The 20,734-nt window shown below is 42.9% G+C and overlaps 1 protein-coding gene across 4 annotated transcripts in view; it reads left to right on the top strand.

Moving 5' to 3' along the window:
* Nucleotides 1–14,596: 14,596 nt before the first annotated feature.
* Nucleotides 14,597–20,734, top strand: part of PTBP2 (polypyrimidine tract binding protein 2) — a 232,300-nt gene continuing 226,162 nt past the window's right edge. Inside the window, exon 1 of one of the 4 annotated variants that reach the window (XM_033915943.1) lies at nt 14,597–14,702. In XM_033915943.1, coding sequence (XP_033771834.1) covers nt 14,695–14,702 — 8 coding nt within the window. In that variant the 5' untranslated portion in view covers nt 14,597–14,694. The remainder of the gene's footprint in view (nt 14,703–20,734) is intronic. The other 3 variants (XM_033915944.1, XM_033915945.1, XM_033915946.1) reach the window with 3 other exon arrangements.

Genomic DNA, 20,734 nt, shown 5'->3' with positions numbered 1-20,734 from the left:
AGCCCCATGTTTTTTCATATAACGCTTTGCCACTTTTTTTCATACTGTCACCTTTTTCTCCTAATTTACTATACATTATATCTTTCTTACTATACAGGTATATGCCATACCATGTCTACCATGCTGCAAATTCACGTGCTATGTCCAGTACTCAATATTTGCCATCCCACGTCCACCCACTAGATTCTACTATGTTGTGTCATACTAGATTAGCCATGCTGCATACTATGGGGCCCATAACAAAAAAATATAGACTTCCAAAAAGCATCCTAAATCAACACTTGGATGTCCTAATCTCCAGGACGTCCAAGTGCCGATAATCAAAATGTCTTTCTGTACGTCTAGCAAGGTGTTTCAGCCTCTGTACGTTCAGAGCATGAAATGAGCATGATGGAGGCATGTTATGGGTGAGCTTTGGGCAGTCTCATGAGCAGGTTAGATATGGAAGTCTTGCTGCGATAATCAAACATTTTGCAAGACATCCTGGACAGAACTTATACGTTTGGAACTAGACCTGTTTTGGAAGGAATATAAATGCCACAAAGGACCAAATGACCACTGCATGCATCAAGGTAAGACACACCCACACTTCTTCAGTGCTCACGGATCACCTCACATCCACAAAGATCAGAATACAAATGCACATACCTCTCTCCAGAATATTAGCACCTGGTATCGTATATATCTCCTACCATTGATATTAGAGGCTACTAACATAGATTGTAATCCTATCTAGGAAAGATTGGGAATATCTATGGGCCGCGTATGGTTTTCTATCCTTAATGTTAATAATTTCTTTCCTCATTGTATTCTTCTTTATTGTATTCTTAATGTTAACAATTCCTTCCTTAATGTATTCTTATTTTACACCGTCTAGAACTGAAAGGCACTGTGTGGTATACAAATAAAAAATTATGTTATGTTAAGTATAGGAAAGCCTAGTGTCTTAAGTAGGCCGGTGGGCGGGCTAGTGAACCATAGAGAGGAGTAGCAAGTCCCATAAGCCTGACATCTAACATGCTAGAAGGAACTGAGGTGTTTATTCCTGGCAGGAGAAAGATAGAACTACCTGTGACACAGAAGGAGTAGTCTGTGTGATGATGTGTCCCCCTGCAAGTTAGCCTATATTGGCTACACAACTAGAAAATTTAAAACGAGACTCTTTGAACACTGCTCCAATATATCTCATAAGAAAGAAATTGATGTTTTGATATGTCATTGTGCAATTATGAAACACGAGCTTGACAGCTTTAAATGTAGTGTGTTTGAACATATTCTTACCACAGGCAGGAGAGGAGATGTAAAATGGATCCTATACCAACATGAACAACGTTGGATATTTTTACTCAATACCTTATGGCCCAATGGTCTTAATCAGCTTATTGAATGGTGTGCTTTTTTTTTTTTTTTAGTTGAGTCCTTTTGAGATAAGTTTGGGGGTTGGGTCGCTTTTGCTTTTGTTGTTTTTTTGTTTGATAGATGTTGCATCAGACCGGATATATCACCGGAAGTCAACAGCCTGCTCTTGTTATAATCAAGCTGTACTTCTTATGCTGTTAGTACACGGCTTCACATAGAGACCTTCAGTTGTAAGAATCCCTGAAGCCACCAGATAAATGCGATACAAGGCTTTTGTAGGATAGAAGCTAATTTAGCATGGAGGGAACAGCAAATAAGCAACGGGATGAATCCCCTGTCACTGAAGAAATAGACTGTACATCAGATTTCATTATTTTCCACACTATATAGCTAAGTAGAAGCTTTTCTCCTTTTTGTATACCCTGTGGTGGGCTTTGGCCTGATGAGAGTAACATTAGCATTTGTGGAGATTTTTTATGCCAATGATAAACGAATGAGCAGCTTGAAATCATTATAGATTGCTGCTGAATAATTATTATTGAGACTTTTTCTCCACACTTAGTTATGATTGGTTCTCTCTCTTGTGGTGATTCCACCATTGGCTGGTAACATTTATAATAGTTTTGGAATTTATTGTTACCATTTTCAATAACTACAATATCCTGTTAGCCCCAGAATTTGTCTTAACTTTCTTTTGGTCCTTAATTCTCTCAGGATTTATTTGTCTCTTCCCTTCACCGATAAGGTGTCCCAGGGGAGCGGGAGTAAGAACACTGAGCAGCAGGCAATCTCATGGACGTCCCTGCCTGATGCGGAAGGCCCTTATTCCAGGCTACATCAGTAACCCACCCCGTGTTGGTAACGGGAGTGGGAGCGAGAACACTGAGAAACAGGCAATCTCCTGAGCAACCCTGTCTGACACGGAAGGACCTTATTCAAGGCTACATCAGTAAACTGCCCTGCGGTGGGAGCAGGATTGAGAACACTGAGCATCAGGCAATCTTCTGGGTGTCCCTGCCTGATGTGGAGGGACCTTGTTCCAGGTTAAATCAGCTGCCCACCCCTTGGTGGTAGCAGGAGTGAGAACACTGAACAGCAGGCAATCTCCTGGGCGTCCCTGCCTGGCACGGAGGGACCTTATTCCAGGCTACATCAGCCACCTGCCCTGTGGTGGTAGCAGGAGTGAGAACACTGAGCAGCAGGCAATCTGCTGGTCGTCCCTGCCTGATGCGGAGGGACCTTATTCCAGGCTACATCTGCCGCCTGCCCAGCGGTGGTAGCGGGAGTGAGAACACTAAGCAACAGGCAATCTCCTGGGCATCCCTGTCTGATGCGGAGGGACCTTATTCCAGGCCACATCAGCCACCCGCCCTGCGGATGTGGGTGCATGTCCGAAGGGGCATGTCCAAAGGGGCATGATCCTTTGGAGCACCTTCAGAGCATCTTAAGTGCATTGAGCACGAAACTCTGCTCCTTTTTCTGAATTGATGGGGAAAAGAAAAGGATGGGTAAAAGAACAAGTTGGGTCCAATGAGATCAAGGGCCCAGTGGATAAATGTCTGACCCCGGTAGGTGCATTACCAGTAAGTCCTTCCAACCTCCTGGAAACTTCTCTATCAATAGGGGGGCTTACCCCTCTCCCCCAACCCATGAAAGGTGGTAGTAGGCTCTCTATTTTAGATCATGTGAATATCTCAAGTAGTTTTGTTAGAGTTCGTAAAGGTAAAGAGGTAGTCCAGTCTTCTCAGGCCATAGTCTCAATTTTCTCCAATTCCCTCCCCAATTCCTGTTTTGAATTCTTAGGTCTCCTTTTATCAAGCCAAGCTAGCGGGGTTAACGCGTGTAACTTTTCATCACGCGTTAACCCCCGCACTGGCCAAAAACTACTGCCTGCTCAAGAAGAGGCGGTAGTGGCTAGCGCATCCTGCGGTTTAGCGTGCGCTATTATGCACGTTAAACCACTAGCGCGGCTTGATAAAAGGAGCCCTTAATGTGAAGATCCTCTAAATGAAACTAGGGAGATATCTTTAAAAGATATAATGAAAGCCATTAATAAAATGGATAAGACATTGCATGAAAATTTACAAACCTTCAGTAAGTTTTACTGAAAAAACTTCAGTTAAACTTGCTGAACAGGATACTAGATTAATGGCTTTGGAAAATTCAGTAGGCAAAATGGAGAAAGGTTTGCCAGCCAGCACAGGCTTCGGCCATTAAAGATAATTTGATATTACATTCTAAGCTGGAAACTTTTGAAAATATTTCTAGGGCAGCTAATTTAAGACTATTGAATTTTCCACAGACACATTTTCTTTCTCCTAAGGAATTCTTCAAGTTATATCTGAAAGATGTCTTGAAACTGAATGTTGATGATGAGGAGATCAGTAACGTTTATTATATACCTCACACTTCTAAGGAAGCAAGGCAAGAAGGGGAGACGGATGTTTTAAACTCTCCTGATAATTTGGATCTTACAAATTTCTTAGAAAACACGCAAGAAATTATTTCAAAAAGATATACGTTATTAGTAACAATGTCCTCTATGGAAGAAAAAAGGAAGATTATGAAGGCATAGTTTTCGAAGAGGACAGTGTTATTTTATAGTCATACTGTTTCAGTGTTCCCAGATGTATCAAGACATACACAAACACGTCATAAAGCCTTCCTCTAGCTAAGACCTAAAGTTTTGGCAGGGGGAGGCACTTTCTTTCTGAAATATCCTTGTAAGTGTCTAATCACCTGGGAAACAAAATCATATGTCTTCTTAGAGCCTCACGCATTTAGAAATTTTCCTTTCAGATAAGGCTAAGGGCTCCTTTTACAAAGGTGCGCTAAGCATTTTAGTGCGCGCTAACCACGTGCTAAAAGCTAACGTGTGCATGTTAGTCTATGGACACGTTAGCGCGCGCGTATATTTAGTGCGTGCTATAACGCATAGTGCGCCTTAGTAAAACAGGGGGTAAACTTGTAAAAATTATTGTTTTAGTGTTTGCTATTTGGGTTCAGAGGGTATAAATTGTATATTTGCTGCTGAGATGTTCTTTTTGTCTCCTTTTCTCCGAGATGTGGACTAGAGCTGTGTATTGATTTCTTAAAAATTTATGACTGTCAAGGTTTGTTTGTGAAATGTTTTCCGTTTTATTTTCTGATATGGCATGAAGTATGTTTACTGTATTTCTTAATGATTTCTGATCGCATATGAAGAAATCTTAATAAAAAAGGTGTCCCAGATATTTCATCTCTTTTTCCACATATTGCAATTTGGTCTTACTCACCATAAAACTCTGTTCCCCAAGAAAATTTAGGAGAGTATTGGTGTTCTCCGCCACTGCCCCCTTCTTTTTCCCTGATATCAAAAGATCATTTACATACTGAAGTAGGTAACCCCTGCAGGTATCTTGAATTTCAATAAGATCTGCTCAAGTACTTGCCCAAATAGATTGGGGAACTCTGTGAACCCCTGGGGTAACACAGTCCATCTATATTGTTGTTTCCACCTTGTATGTGGATTTTCCCACTCAAAGGCGAACAAATCCCACCTGCCAGAATCTAATGGACATGCCCAAAAGGCATCTTTCAGGTCCACTACACTAAACCATCCATGTTCATGTGGGATTTTGCTCAGTAATGTATACGGATTGTGGTCGACAGGTTGTCAGACCTGTACCATCCAGTTCAGAAGCCTTAGATCCTGAACTAGGCAGTAGGATTCATCTGCCTTTCTAATAGGCAAAACAGGAGTATTAAAAGGTGACATACATGGTTCTAGGAGTCCATCCATAATCAGGCCCTCAATCACTGGCTGGAGGCCCTTCTGGCCTTCCAATGAAATGGGATATTGACTTTGAAACACTACTTCATCACCCTTCTTTAGTTTAATTTTCAAGGGAGGAATTTGCAGCCCACCCCTATTCCCTTCCTTGACCCACACAAGCAGATCAATCTGCTCCTCCTCCTATGGGGTTAAGGCTGCCATAGTTATCACCATCTGAACATTCTTTGTACTTATTTCCAAACCTAGTTGTATGATGGAATCTCTGCCTAACAGATTAGCCACGGCCTCAGGAATGTACAAGAGATCTCCAATTAACTCTTCTGATCCTAACTGCTGTCTGCTTTGATATAGGGGACCAAAACCCCTTTCCCCTAGACACCATTAATCTTTGCCCAGATAGCTTCATCCCTTGTGGGATGAAATTCAATGATGTCCTAGCAGCCCCTATGTCAATTAGGAAAACCATCTCTTCATCATAGGGCCCCACCTTTAAGTTTATCAAGGGTTCCCGGTGAGACTTTAGAAACCCAACCCCCCTGGTCATCATCTTCGAATGCCTTAAGAGGGATGGCTCTTTCTTCCCTCTTTAGGTCTGGGCATTCTTGTCTAAAGTGTCCAGGCTTACCACAATAATAGCAGTCCATGGATGCTGTGTTCTGGGGTGGCCTACATAACTGCCCCTGACTATATTCTCTGCCTGCACTGTCTCCCCTAGAGCCCTGTTTTCCCCTCCCTCTACTCCACCCTCCTTCTTCACTCTGCATATTTACCGCTTTGACTCTCTTTTTAATCACCTCATCTATTGCAGAAATCATTAATTTCACCTTCTGCTTCTGCCTGTGCCTCCCTCAATAACTCTTCTAATGGTTTCTCACTCCAACCCTCTAATTTCTGCACCTTTTTCCTAATATCAGGCCAGGCCTTTGTGACAAAGTGTACTTTTAGTAAACTCAGAGCTACTGGGTCATCTGGGTTCATGTCTGAATATTTTCTCATTTGTTCCCATAACCTCTGTAAAAAGGCTGTACCGCAAATGCTTTAGTAAAATTTTGGGATTTATGTGCTGCCTCCTTAATTCCTGCTATTATGAGGTCTCTTAAATCTTTCATATTGGCCAATGGGATGTATTTTGATTACTCCAAATTTGGGTCTATTTTAGGAAATTTCTCTTCTCCCATGGATCCTTCCTGTCTCACAGGATGATTATTCTGCCACTGTTTCAGAGCCGCTCTCCTAATCATTCCTTGCTACTTCCCACTGAACAAGACCCAGAATAGACATAATTTCTTGCCAGGTATAAAAATTGGGTCCTAAGAACTGATCAAACTTCTGCTATCCCAATAGGATGCTCAATTAAAGATTTAATCTCCTTTTTAAAATTCCGCACCTCCATACTAGTTAAAGGGGAGCTAACATATCCTACTCTACCATCTCCTATTGGAACTTCCCTCAGTGGGAAACTCTGCACTGCTCCCTCCTCTTTTTTCCAATGGAGCGTTCCAGAGGCTATAGGGTAATTGGCCAGATCTGCCTGTAGCTCATTTCTTAATCTGGGAAACAACTCCATCTTTTCCTCTTGAGCCGCGGAAAGAGCCATTGGGTTTTCCCCCAAATGGTGGATATCTTTCACCCTCTGCACTTCCTGCACTCCCCGACTTCCATGGGGATTATACAGAGGAGGTAAATGCTGCAGAGGATCCCAGAGACGGGCTTCTCTCTCTGCCTATTCACTTTCTCTTTCCTTCATTTGAATAGGGAAGAATTTCATCCCATCCCCTATCCATACTCCGCTTCCTCTTGTGAATATGGCTTCTTGTGATTTACATAAGAATTTAGTATTTCACAGAGCCAAGGATACCGTAATTGAAACTATAGGGACGGCCAAGAGTAGAAGGTCCAAAAAGGTAACACGAAGGGAACTTAGATGTATGTATACGAATGCTAGAAGTCTAGGTAACAAAATGGGGGAACTAGAGACAATAGCAAGACATGACATATTGGATATCATTGGCATAACAGAAACATGGTGGAATGAAGAAAACAAATGGGACACAGAACTACAGGGATACAAACTGTATAGAAGAGATCGAGTAGGGCAGAAAGGTGGAGGTATTGCTCTATATGTTAAGGAGGGAATAGATTCTGTTGAAATGGTTACAACAGAAATGAAAGAGAAGCTTGAGTCACTCTGGATCAAAATTCCTGGTCAACATGGCGCAGATACGAAAATTGGCCTTTACTATCGTCCCCCAGGACAGGCGGAGGAAACTGACTCAGAAATATGGAGGAAATCAAACAAGAATGCAAGACAGGCAATGTAATTATATTGGGAGACTTCAATTTCCCAGGGATAGACTGGAAACTAGCAACCTCCAACTGCGGCAAGGAGGCCAAGTTCCTGGAGGTGCTAGGGGATTGCTTCCTGGAACAAATGGTAAAAGAACCGACAAGAGGCAACGCCACCTTGGACTTGGTCCTAAATGGCCTCACGGGACCGATAACAGAAGTGGAAGTCATGGTTCCACTGGGAACGAGTGATCACAATGTAATCAACTTTAAACTTAACATCGGGAAAGGGAAACATGCCAAAACCTTAACCACCACCTTAAACTTTAAAAAGGGTAAATACGATCGCATGAAAGCCATGGTAGAAAAACGACTCGAGAAGATGGTGGACAAACTTGAAACGGTAGATCAGGCATGGTCCCTACTGAAAAATACTATCACAGAAGCACAAGATCTCTACATTCCGAGGATTTCCAAAGATTGGAGAACAAAGAGCAAAAGAGAACCGGCATGGCTTACCATACAGGTGAAGGAAGCCATAAAAGAAAAGAAGGACTCTTTCAAAAAATGGAAATGCATAAAGACAACCGAAGCTTGGAACAAACATAAAGATGATCAGAAGAAATGTCACAAGGCGGTGAGGGATGCCAAACAGGAATATGAGGAAAAAATAGCCCAGGAGGCCAAAAACTTCAAGCCCTTCTTTAGATACGTGAAAGGGAAAAAACCTGCAAAAGAGGCAGTGGGACCCCTGGACGACCAGGGAAGAAAAGGGTACATCAAGGAAGATAAACAAATCGCAGACAAACTAAATTCCTTCTTTGCGTCCGTCTTTACGAAGGAGGACACCTCAACAATACCTGAAGCGGAGAAAGTGTTTGCAGGAGAAATAGAAGACAGCCTCACCACAGTTGAAGTGGACTTAGACCAGATATACTATCAGATCGACAAACTTAAAAGTGACAAATCCCCTGGACCGGATGGAATTCACCCGAGAGTCTTAAAGGAATTGAAGGATGAAATCGGAGAGTTATTGCAAAAACTTGCAAACCTGACAATCAGAACTGGACAGATACCGGACGACTGGAGGATAGCGAACGTCACGCCAATTTTCAAAAAAGGATCGAGAGGGGAACCGGGCAACTATAGGCCTGTGAGTCTTACGTCGGTCCCCGGCAAGATGGTTGAAGCACTGATCAAGGATAGCATAGTCCGGCACTTGGACGCACACGACTTGATGAAACCCAGTCAACATGGATTCAGGAAAGGGAAATCATGTTTGACGAATTTACTCCAATTTTATGAGACCGTGAACGAGCAAATTGATAGTGGGAAGCCGGTGGACATAATATACTTGGACTTCCAGAAAGCGTTCGACAAAGTTCCACACGAAAGACTTCTCAGGAAACTACAAAGCCATGGCATAGAGGGAGATATACAAAGATGGATAGGCAAATGGCTGGAAAACCGAAAGCAGAGAGTGGGAATAAATGGGAAGGTCTCCGACTGGGAGAAAGTGACTAGTGGTGTACCCCAGGGTTCGGTACTTGGGCCGATCCTTTTTAATATTTATATCAATGACCTGGAAGAAGGAACATCCAGTGAGATCATCAAGTTTGCAGACGATACAAAACTATGCCGGGCAATCAGATCGCAGGAGGATAGAGAGGAACTCCAGAGCGACTTGTGTCGGTTAGAAACATGGGCGGAGAAATGGCAGATGAAGTTCAATGTGGAGAAATGCAAGGTAATGCATTTAGGCAATAAGAATAAGGAATACGAGTATACAATGTCAGGTGCAACTCTGGGGAAGAGTGAACAAGAAAAGGACCTGGGTGTACTGATAGATAGGATCCTGAAGCCGTCGGCACAATGCGCGGCAGCGGCAAAGAAGGCAAATAGAATGTTGGGCATGATAAAGAAAGGAATCTCGAGTAGATCGGAGAAAGTTATAATGCCGCTTTATAGGGCAATGGTCAGACCACACTTGGAATACTGCGTCCAACATTGGTCTCCCTACCTAAAGAAGGATATAAAACTGCTGGAGAGGGTGCAGAGACGAGCAACAAAACTGGTGAAGGGTATGGAGAAACTGGAATACGAGGATAGACTTATAACACTAGGATTGTTCTCCCTTGAGAAAAGGAGACTGCGTGGGGATATGATCGAGACCTTCAAAATACTGAAAGGAATCGACAAATTAGAGCAGAGAAGATTATTTACATTGTCCAATTTGACACGGACTAGAGGACATGTAATGAAGCTAAGGGGGGACAGGTTCAGGACTAATGTCAGGAAGTTCTGCTTCACTCAGAGAGTGGATGATGCCTGGAATGCCCTCCCAGAGGAGATTATTGCGGAATCGACCGTCCTAGACTTCAAGAGCAAACTAGATGCATATCTCCTTAAGAGAGGCATATAAAGATATGGTGGACTATAAATTACGCCAGGTGTACACCTGGCAGGGCCTTCCGCGTGTGCGGATCGCCGGACTTGATGGACCGAAGGTCTGATCCGGAGATGGCAGTTCTTATGTTCTAATCTTCCTCTGCACCATACTTTAGCCAGAAGATTGCCGAAGGTTTAATACTCTCTTTGGTGTAAATGAAACAGCAATAAGTGATTATCTGTTTCCTATTTTTCCCATTAGTATAGGACATATCTTTTTTGTTCTATTTGATGTATTTTTATCTGTATTACATGCATCAACTTTGCCGGTTAGGTCAGTTTTTTAACTGCATTCTTTTTTAAACTGTTAAATTAGTTCAGATTCAGTTGATATTTTATTTGTATTATATGCATTTCTTTTGCCTGTTAAGCTGGTATTTTATCAGCATTCTCTTTATTTGTTAATGTATTTTATCCGCATTATATTGTAAATGCATTCCATTCATTATTGTTAAGTTTCTCTTATTCCAATCTGTTGTATTTCATCTGTATTGCCCAGTTTGTTGTGAACCGCCTAGAACATTTTTTGGGTATGAAGGTATATAAGAATAAATTATTATTATTACTTCAGCATCCTCCCTAAGGGGCTTTCTGGAGGAATGCTTCTGGGGTCTCTACCATTCCCTTCCTCATTTCTGCTCCACTCTGTTCCCTTAAGACACCTCAATCACACACACAAAAAAATCTTCCGCTTCATCTATTTCTGGCCGCGCCATCACGGGACAACAAAAATGCAAATCGGGACTCCACACTTACTTCGTGCCTGAGATACATCTCACTCACACGGTGCACAAAGAATGTCCCCCAATCACCAAGGTAATACTATATTGCCCAAAACTTCTTACCTTTGTCCATGCGCATGGAATTGCCTGGTTGGTCGCGTGTGCCCACCTATTTCCTTCTGCTTTACCCAAGCCTTTCTTTCAAACAGGTCTCAGGATGCTTGTCATTGTATTGTGGGACTCCCATCAAGAACCTCTGAACTCAGTGGGATGCGTCTCCCCACCGCTTGACGATGCTGGTCATAGCCAATGATGACATCATCCCGGAGGAGCCCCCAAACTGCATGGAACGTTGACACAGCTCGTAAAGAAACTCCAGAAAATCTCATGGCAAAGCAGAATATCTTTTATTTTATTTCTGGTCAGAAAGGGTGTCCAAATTGCATAAGAATGGCAAAGTAGGCACACAGAATTTTGAGAGGATGGGAGACTTTCACAGGTTGTGAGACCTTGGTAGAATAAGTAGCCTATACTTCAGTTCAATACATTCATTCGTTATATAGTTAGTTCAAACATTTCTTAGTCCCTCCTGCCTGCCCGCTCATTGGACAGAGCAACGGCAGTTCACAAACTATCAGGTACTTTCTTTATTACTTCCGTTCTCTCCACCCGTTTACTGCTCCCATTATTCTTATTCTTCAGACCTCTGACCCTATTTACAATTACAGTCGACTCCGCTTAAGTGCAAGGCCTTTGGACCGGACCGCGACGTGCGCTTAAATGGAGTGTGCGCTTACTCGAAGTACCACTTTTTAGTCATGAAAAATCACAGTACACTGTAGTCAAATGTAATAAAACTTTTATTCAGCATAAAACTCACCGAATACAATTTAACACAGTTCAGTTATAGAAACAGCACTGTTCTGTCTAATAAAATATACTGTAAACCTTTTTTTAAACCAACATTCTATTGAAATAATCAGTCATTGTTTTCAGCACGCAGATTGCACAATTCAGGCTGTGTATCTGACTACTGATGCTGTAAAACTATCCATAGTCATGACATCCATTTATCTCCAGATAAAAACGCAGCATGTGTAGCTGCGTGTCTGAGAAGGAAATAATCTCTGCAGGTGTTTCATTAGTCGGACGACTGCAGCAGTATCTCCGTCATCATCAGACTCTTGGTTGTCTACAGTGTCCTTTATGACTGTAGAGATATTGGAATTAGTGCTGTCAGATGGAGTGGGTACATCATTGTCAACAGCGACATACAGCTCAAACTCTTGTGGCAAGAGTCCAACTGGGAGTTCAATGGACAAAGTGTCAGCTTCAGTTGTCTCATCAGATGTGTGAATGAAGCTCACCCGTCAATAGCAATTTGAAATTGTTGATGATGAGACTTCACTCCACTCCACCTCCTGTACCATGTTGAGCACCGTCATTTTTCTCACAAGCTCAGCAGCTCAGGAGCTGGATTCTGTGCTTGCATCAATCACTGTCATCACATATCTTAAGACGAGAGACATTTAATGACGTTTGAAGTTTGCGATTATCCCTTGGTCTATCGGTTGGATCACAGAGGTCGTGTTTGGTGGAAGAAACACGAGTTTGATGTTGGTTAGTCTTATGTCATTGCTGTGCATTGTACAGTTATCACACATTACAATGTGCCTCCTATGCCTTCTCATCAGATTGTCAAGCTTCTGCAACCTTTCAATCCACAGTGTCACCGTCATCCATGCGTTTTTGTTGCTTTCATATTCAATAGGCAGGCGTTTAATGTTTTTGAAGCACCGAGGATTTTGATTCTTCCCAATCACCAGTGGCTCAAGCTTTTCACTTCCGTCCATAATGCAATTGAGCAGCAATGTCAATCGTTCTTTTGGCACCTTGAAGTCAACAGTTTTGCTGCGTTTGAAAGCCAGTGTTCCATCAGGGATGGCACACCAGTACAGGTCCATCTCATCGGGGTTGAAAACATTGCATGGTTCATATCCACCAATGACTGATGGCAATACTTCCATGACCCATCTTTCTGCACCAAACTCATCCGTGTCTTGTTTTTCACCAAGCTGCTTCTTAAATTTTATGCTGTTACAAACTTTCCACCTCTCTAGCCATCCGTTTGTTGCTTTGAAGTCTTCTACGCCCAGTTCTTTGGATATCTGTGCTGCTTTCCCCATCAGCAGAGGCCCACTGATTGGCAGTTGTCGACTTCTAGCTTCAGCAAACCATCGCAGAAACGCCTGTTCAATGTCTCCAGCCTTCCTAATTCTTTTCCGTTTTCTGGTAGGATTGCTGTTGTTTTGCCAGTCTATCAATATGGCTTGCTTTTTTTGTAAATCCGAGAAATCTAGCTAGGATGAACGCTGTAATATTTTGCAATAGAGACCTGACTCTCCCGTTGGTCGTCTCTTTAAAAGACATCGACACATTCAGCCAAAGACAATGAGTTTGTCCAGCATGGTGGACACGTTCAGCCAAAGACAATGATTTTTGTCCATGCGACACTATGCTGCAGTTCCGAAAGTTCGAACACCTGGCCAGGCCTAGACTGCTGTTCCGAAACAATTGGCTCATCCACTAAGAACGTGATTGCTTTTAACCGGAGTGAATGTAACATGAACGAATAGAGGTGGGACCTATAACATCAGTGCGCATAAGCGGATTGTGTGCTTATCAGAATTGCAATTATCTCAAGTTTACGTCAATTGACTTTAATGTAAAAAAAACGGGACCATGGTGGTAGGCTAAGGATAACCGAAGTGCTTAACTGAAGTGCACTTAGGTGGAGTCGACTGTACCCATATTTAGGTACTTCCTCCTCCTCTCACATGCTCACCCCTCATGCTACGTCCTTAGATTGGTCACTCAAACAAAAGCCCTTTTGGTTAATTATGCTGAGACATCACATTTCATGTTCACTGTAGGCAATGTGTTCCTACAGTTACAAGAACTATCCCAGGAATGCCCCCCTCCCTTTTCCTGATTCAGCAACAATTCTTACTGCTATATGCAAACAGTGTTAAGACAAATTCGCTATACTGGGTTTAATAGGTTATTACACTGCAACAATTAGCATTATCCATTTATCATATATTTATTAGTACAGTAAAACCTTGGTGTGTGAGCATAATTAATTCCGAAAACATGCTTATAATCCAAAACACTCGTATATCACAGCAAATTTCCCCATAAGAAATAATGGAAACTCCACAAACCCAAAACTTTAATGCAAAATACTGTATGTATTGGTATTGCAAGACTTTGCTTGTACTGTATATCAAGTTAGAAATGAATAAAATGCTTTGTTTGTCTTACAAAACACTTGCATACTAAAGTTACTTGTAATCCAAGGTTTTACTGTAATTCACTTTATATTATTATGTTATTTCTTATTTCATTTCTCATACTTTTGATCTCCATGGAACATTCTCCGTTTGCTTTACCCCCCCCCCCCCCCCATCTTCATTGGATAGTCAATTTATCTGTCCCCTTTTCATGGCAAACTCTTTGCTTTCTGTCTCCCCTCCCCAGTCCTCTTTGACAGTGGGGTGATTTGGAAGTTTCAGGGAATGGACACAAAAACAGGAAAGTACAGAAATAATTAATATTTAAAATAAAAAAGGAGGAAGTAGAGTAGGGATGACACATCTGCTTGGTCCTCTGTGCTGGGACCCTTGCCATTTACTTTTCTATTTTGCATGTTTTCCGTATTTGAATGGGTTGATATATATTAAGCATGCTTGGGGGGGGACCCATGAACGTAGCTCTGTATACGCAATTTATGTTTATTCTGTTGTGAAAAGCAAGTTTCGAGATGGCTCAAATCTGTAGTTTTGTGAACTCGCTGTTAACAGGATGATGGCTCTTCCCATGGGTCGCCCGCGGTCACCTTGCTGATTGTGTAATCGCCCTGTGCGCGCTTCGCCGTTACCTGTACATTTAACTAGCGTTCAACCACTCGGCTGTTTCCGTTAGCTGACGCCGCGCGCGCCAGACTCGTTCGGTAACTTCCGTAGAGTTACAGACGCCATTTTGTTGCAGACCGTTGGCGGCCCAAGTGTTGTAGTTCGCACCAGAGCGTTGTTCAATTCGGCAATGGACGGGTACGTATTAAGAATAAATATAACCTTTCATTTTTATGTGATTATTTTAGTTGGATTATAACTTGCTGGTGTGAGAAAAGCAGGCATTTCGGTCTTTTCGGGTTAGTTATAGTGGCGATAGCGGCTTTCTCCAGGGAGAGGAGAGGAGAGGTAGAGCGTTGAGGGGGGGGGGGGGGGGGGGGCGGCTGGTAACGTGTTGGTTTGTGTCTGAGGCGGGAAATGCCCCCTTGAACGCTGAAGTATTTGCTCCTTTATATGACGTAGAGTTAGCAGAATAAAAGTGGCTTGTTAGAAAAAAATTTTTAATTACTTTTTGTGTTTGAAAAGCCCGAGACGTTTGGCTTTCGGTCAAGAATCAGGCCCACCATTTTGCCGCCGACTGCGTTTCTGTGCAAGGGTTTTGCTTTCTGAGCATTTGTAGCATAATGAATGTACAACTTGAACTTGGCGCTTTGTTGTGTAAATACGTTTATGGGAAACCGAAGGGGATGAAAAAGCTTTCATTTTGGGATCGGAACAGAAAACTGTTTTATGTGGGACTGGCCGGCGGGCGGCATGCAATGTTAAGACTCTTTGTTGTCAACGGCTGCTGAGCGTCTTTAGTGAATCGAAGGTAGAAAGATTCCTTTGTATGTATGACTCAACAGTCGTAGAAGAACGAGGAAACGGCCTGCAGATTTCGGCCATATGGAAACGGCCTTCCCCAATGGCTCGTAGCCAGCAACTTTTAAGGTCTTTTCTGATTGGAGCTAGAACATGCAGGTTATAATGGCTGTTGTAAGGGTAAACAATTTGCTGTCCTAGTATCGGTGTAATTTGTTTCAGGGGGGAAACAATTACACCAGCACACTTTCTGGTAACCACACTTTGCCTTAATGTTTTTTAATGTGATTTTCCTACTGGTTCTGGTTTTGTGGTTGCTGGGTCTACCTGAAAGGGTGTAATTAATGGTCATTAAAAAGGACACATTTCCTGGTTAGCTTTCAGAAGATGAAACTTCATTCTTCAAGTTATAATAGAACCACACATTCCTAGCCCTCTAAACTCAACAGGTATTAAAATATTTGAGCTTTCATTTCTGGGTTTTGTGTTCATGCTTTCAATCCTCCAGCGATTGTAGTGTTGTGCTTATCAATCTCTTTGTGATCTTTACCAACTAAAATCCTGTGCCTCCCACCTCTGGAGTTACAGGATAATGCTGCAGCTTTAGAGAATCCACCCAGGTTATGACCCGTTTTGGGGTCCTATCCCCCAGTTTCAAAAGCTGTCCTGTAGTGTCCATGTGCACACCAGCCTGGATTTTGGATTAAGGAACAGGGAGAGAGATGCCTCGTTTGGGCCATGTTAGGAAAATAGGCCCCTGTCTACTCTACTCCAGAGAAAATATGGAGGAAGCTGGCCTGTTTTGTGCATTGGCCTAGGTGATTTCAATGCTGCAGCCCTGTGGATTGGAGCTGGAAAATTAGGTAGGAGGGTGCTATTGCCAACTTGGAGATAGAGGTGATGGGGGCTAGATTGAAGAGCAGCAATTGAGCTGAGACACCAGGAACCATTTGATGACTTTGGATGTTAGCTGTCTTTCCTTGTCATCAGCAGCAGATTGGTTGGGTCTACCTACCAGCAAATGGTGATGGTCTGCTCACTGGTACTGCAGTATTCTCTATCTCTGCAGGCAGATGGATGGTCTACTGCTTCTGGTGTCATCTTTTGTTTTGAAGGGCTGGCAAGTGGTAGCTCATTCTGACTCCACTAGGCTTGTCTATGCATTACTACTGGCGGAATTCTGTGCGACTGTACAACGCAGAATTGCACAGCTGTACACAGAATTCCCCTTTTCCCACGCAGAATCTTGGATGATATCTAAACTAAACCTTAAGTTTGTATACCGCATCCTCTCCACAAATGAAGAGCTCGGCACGGTTTACAGGAATTGATATAGAAAGGAACTCCAATGAAAAGTTGAAGGACTTAGTAAAGAGAAAGTTTAGAGGGACTTAGTATATCGAAGAGGGAGGGGTAATTATATTTTAGAGAAAAGCCAAGTTTTCAGGTGTTTTCGGAAGAGTTGGAGGGAGCTCAGACTCCGGAGCGGGGCAGTGAGGCTATTCCACAGCTCAGTGATCCTGAAGAGGAGAGATGTCCCTAGTTTTCCTGCATGGGATATGTCTTTTAATGAGGGGAAGGATAGTTTGAATTTTTGAGTGGATCTGGTGGTGTTGGGATTCGAGGAGTTCCAAGATAGGGGAGGAAGGATGCCGTGTAGAGTCTTGAAGGTTAGACAGGCGCATTTGTAGTGAACCCTAAGGATTACTGGAAGCCAGTGAAGCTTAGACAGAAGCGGGGAGACATGGTCAAATTTACTTTTTGCGAAGATTAGTTTAGCCGTGGTATTCTGAATCCGCTGAAGTCTATGAAGGCTTTTCTTTGTTAGACTTAAGTAGATGGAGTTACAGTAATCCAGTCTGGAAAGGATGATGGATTGTACGAGGACAGCAAAGTGTTGATGAAAGCAGGATCTCACTTTCCTTAACATGTGAAGATTGAAAAAGCATTTTTTTACTAAGGAATTGAGGTGGTCATTGAAGGACAGTGTAGAGTCAATGATGATGCCCAGAACTTTGCTAGAGAGCTCAAGCTGCAGTGTGGTGCCAGAGGACAGTGGGATGAGGGTGGGTAGCTGATCTAATTTTGGGCCAAGCCAAAGTAGTTTTGTTTTGGTCTCGTTCAGTTTCATTTGTACAGTGAGAGCCCAGGATTGGAGGTTCGATGTACATGAAGAAATGTTCTCAGAGAGGTTAGTGAGGTTCGAGTCGGTCTCGAGGAGGACGAGGATGTCGTCAGTGTAAGTTTAAAGTGTTTCCATGGGGGATAGTTGGAGGAGTTTCAGGGAGGATATATAGACGTTGAAAAGAATAGGGGATAAAGGTGAACCCTGAATAACTCCACAAATCGGTTTCCAAGGGGAGGATGAGGTGCCATTCATGTTAACAGAGTAAGAGCGGGAACATAATAATTTTGAGAACCAATCTAAGACTGTGGAGTTTATGCCAATTTCAGAAAGTTGGAAAATTAGTATATCATGATGGACAATGTCAAAAGCTGCAGAAAGGTCGAATTGAAGAACAGCAAACTTATTGCGAGAGTGAAGTTGTTGGATCTTTGAAATTAATGAGGCCAATAGGGATTCGGTGCTGAAGTTGGGTCTGAAGCCATGTTGGTAGGGTAGAAGAATGGAGAATCTCTCAAGATAGGATGAAAGTTGGGTAGATATGATGGACTCTAGCATCTTAGTCAGGAGAGGAATATTTGCTATTGGGCGATAGCTGGATGGTATGGAGGGGTCTAGATCAGCTTTTTTCAGTAGTGGGAACAAGGCAATGTATCCCATTTCTACAGAAAATAGGCCTGAAAGTAGGGCAGAGTTTATTAGTTTGGTGAGAGATGAAGTTGTCTGTGCGGGAATTTTCTCGTATAGGTAGGAGGGGAAAGGGTCCAAGGTACAGTTGCAGGATTTCAGCTTGAGGCAGAGTTTAGAGACCTGGGAATCGGATACTAGCTCGAAGGCAGTCCAGGATCTGTCGACTGGGATATGGTTGGCGACGGTTAGAGTAGGGTTGGAGTCGGGCACCAGAGAGTTGTAAGAGACTGCTGGTGGGAAAGAGCATCTTAAGGTAGTGACTTTCTCGTTGAAGAATTTTGCTAGATCGTCGGCAGATGGAGAGGAGTGGAGTATGGTGGAATCATTTTTTGAGGATATGGAGCGCCAGATGTTAAACAATGTATTACTTTGGTTGTTGGATCTGGAAATTTTGTTACCGTAGTAGTTCTTCCTTGCTTTTTTTAGTGCAATATTGTAGAACTTAATATTGACCCTCCAGGACTGTCTATCTGGGGGGGATTTAGATTTTTTCCATTTGCGCTCCAGTATTCGGTATTTCTGCTTCAGTTCTCTGTGATATGGAAGGTACCAAGGGGCCTTGCAGGAGTGGGAGACAGTTTTAGTGGATAGTGGTACGAGGGAGTGGTAGGTGGTCTCAGAGAGGGTGATCCAGTTGTGTCAGTTGGATTCAGGGTTTAGAGGGTTAGGAATGGTGGAGATTAGGTTGAGGAATTTGGTCCAAAACAATTCGCTAGCGATTTTTTTCCGGAAGGTAATGGAGTTTGAGGAACGGGGTGGGGACCTGAGGTGCGACATGAAAATGGGGAGGCAAAAAGCCCCTAAGAAGTGGTCGGACCAGGGGACATGTTCCCAGCGAGTGTCATCGACTGAAATTTTGTAATTGGTGAGATCGAGGAAGCTGATGATGTCTAGCATGTGCCCCTTTTCACGGGTTGGAGAGTATAGAGGGGGGGGAGGAACCTAGAGAAGTGAGGAAGTTATTGAATTCAGTTGCATCCTTGCTGGTGGTATCGTTTAGGTGGAGATTAATATCCCCAATGATTAGATCTTTGAAATTTGAGGAAGGCGTTTGTTATGGTCTCGAGGACGGGTTCAGAGGATTTGTTCCAGGGGGATGGTGGACGATATAATAGTAGGATGCCCAGTGGGTGAGGGCTTCATCAGATCGTGGTATCGGCAGCGATTACCACACACTGCTTGCCACTAACCCAGAAGTCTCTCTGTGGCAGACAGCATGTGAGAATTGCTGCCAATATTGTGACCTGATGAAGCAAGCCTTAACTTGGGAGAAGAGAATACAGGGGAGGGGAGAAAGGAAAGATGCTGGCAGGGGAGGAGGGGGGTGGGTGGTGGGAGGAAGGGAGAGTTGATGCATGGAGGGGGATAGAGAGGTTTGACCCAGCACATGGCATGGGGAGAAAGATGGTGGACAATGGGAAAGCAACAAAAATGTTTTGTTTATTTTACAAATGTATAGACTACCTTAATACCTAGGCAGTTCACAAGGCACCACCATACATAATAAAATGAACATATAAAGACAAGCAATTGCCTTGACAGAACACAACAGTCAAAATACATGTCACTGCAATACCCTCACATCCTGCCTCAAACATGCTAAACAGGCAAAATAAATACCCTTGCAAAGAGTAGGGTTTTTTTTTTTCAATATTTTCTTAAACTTTAATCTAGCACAAACAGTGATATACTAAACCAGGTAATTAATTCCATACCTACTCCAGCTACAGCAATTGTAGATACCCGTATACTAGCATAATGTGTTTTCACAATTAATTTTTTCCTGAGATAACAGCATAGAATGTTCTACTAGGACAATACACCTTCAACAATTCTTTAAAGTGTTGCAGGAGCATATAATTTTTGTTATAGACAAATTCTTGTGTTGAATCCGATATGTTACCGAAAATGAAGTTTTTTTTAAAAATAATTTATTTATTTTAAAAATGTATAAACTGCTTAAAATCTAAGCTGTGAACACAAGAAACATGCATAATGTTAAAGCAAACAGTAATTCACAAAGACAAAGAATGATATTCACTGTTTTCTGTCTCCCCATCATCAAACGAGCAGTCACATTGTGCACTAATTACAAAAGGGAGGAAGGGAAAGTATGCTGCATGGGGAGAATGCGAGAGAAGGTATTGGACAGGGGGGATAGATGAGAGGGAGGGAAAGATACACAGGAGGTGGAGGGAAGGAGGGAGGTGTTGGTTCTAGGAGTAGAAAGCACAGTTACTTACCGTAACAGGTGTTATCCAGGGACAGCAGGCATATATTCTCACATGTGGGTGACGTCATCTACGGAGCCCCGATGCGGAAGCATTTTCAAGCAAACTTGATTGAAGATTTAAGTTTGCTCTGCTGCTCCACGCATGCGTGCCTTCCTGCTCCACTAGGGGGTGCATCCCCTCGTGGTCTCCAGTTCACTTAACTAGCCAAGAAGCCAACCTCGGGGAGGTGGGCGGGTTGTGAGAATATATGCCTGCTGTCCCTGGATAACACCTGTTACGGTAAGTAACTGTGCTTTATCCCAGGACAAGCAGGCATGATATTCTCACATGTGGGTGACCTCCAAGCTTACTGAAGAGGGATGGAGGGAAGTTGGCAATTT

This window comes from Geotrypetes seraphini, chromosome 12, assembly GCF_902459505.1.
Source record: "Geotrypetes seraphini chromosome 12, aGeoSer1.1, whole genome shotgun sequence".
In the NCBI taxonomy this organism is placed as follows: Eukaryota; Metazoa; Chordata; class Amphibia; order Gymnophiona; family Dermophiidae; genus Geotrypetes; species Geotrypetes seraphini.
The sequence above is the reverse complement of the archived record's forward strand: the minus strand, read 5'-3'. Positions and strand labels throughout refer to the sequence as shown.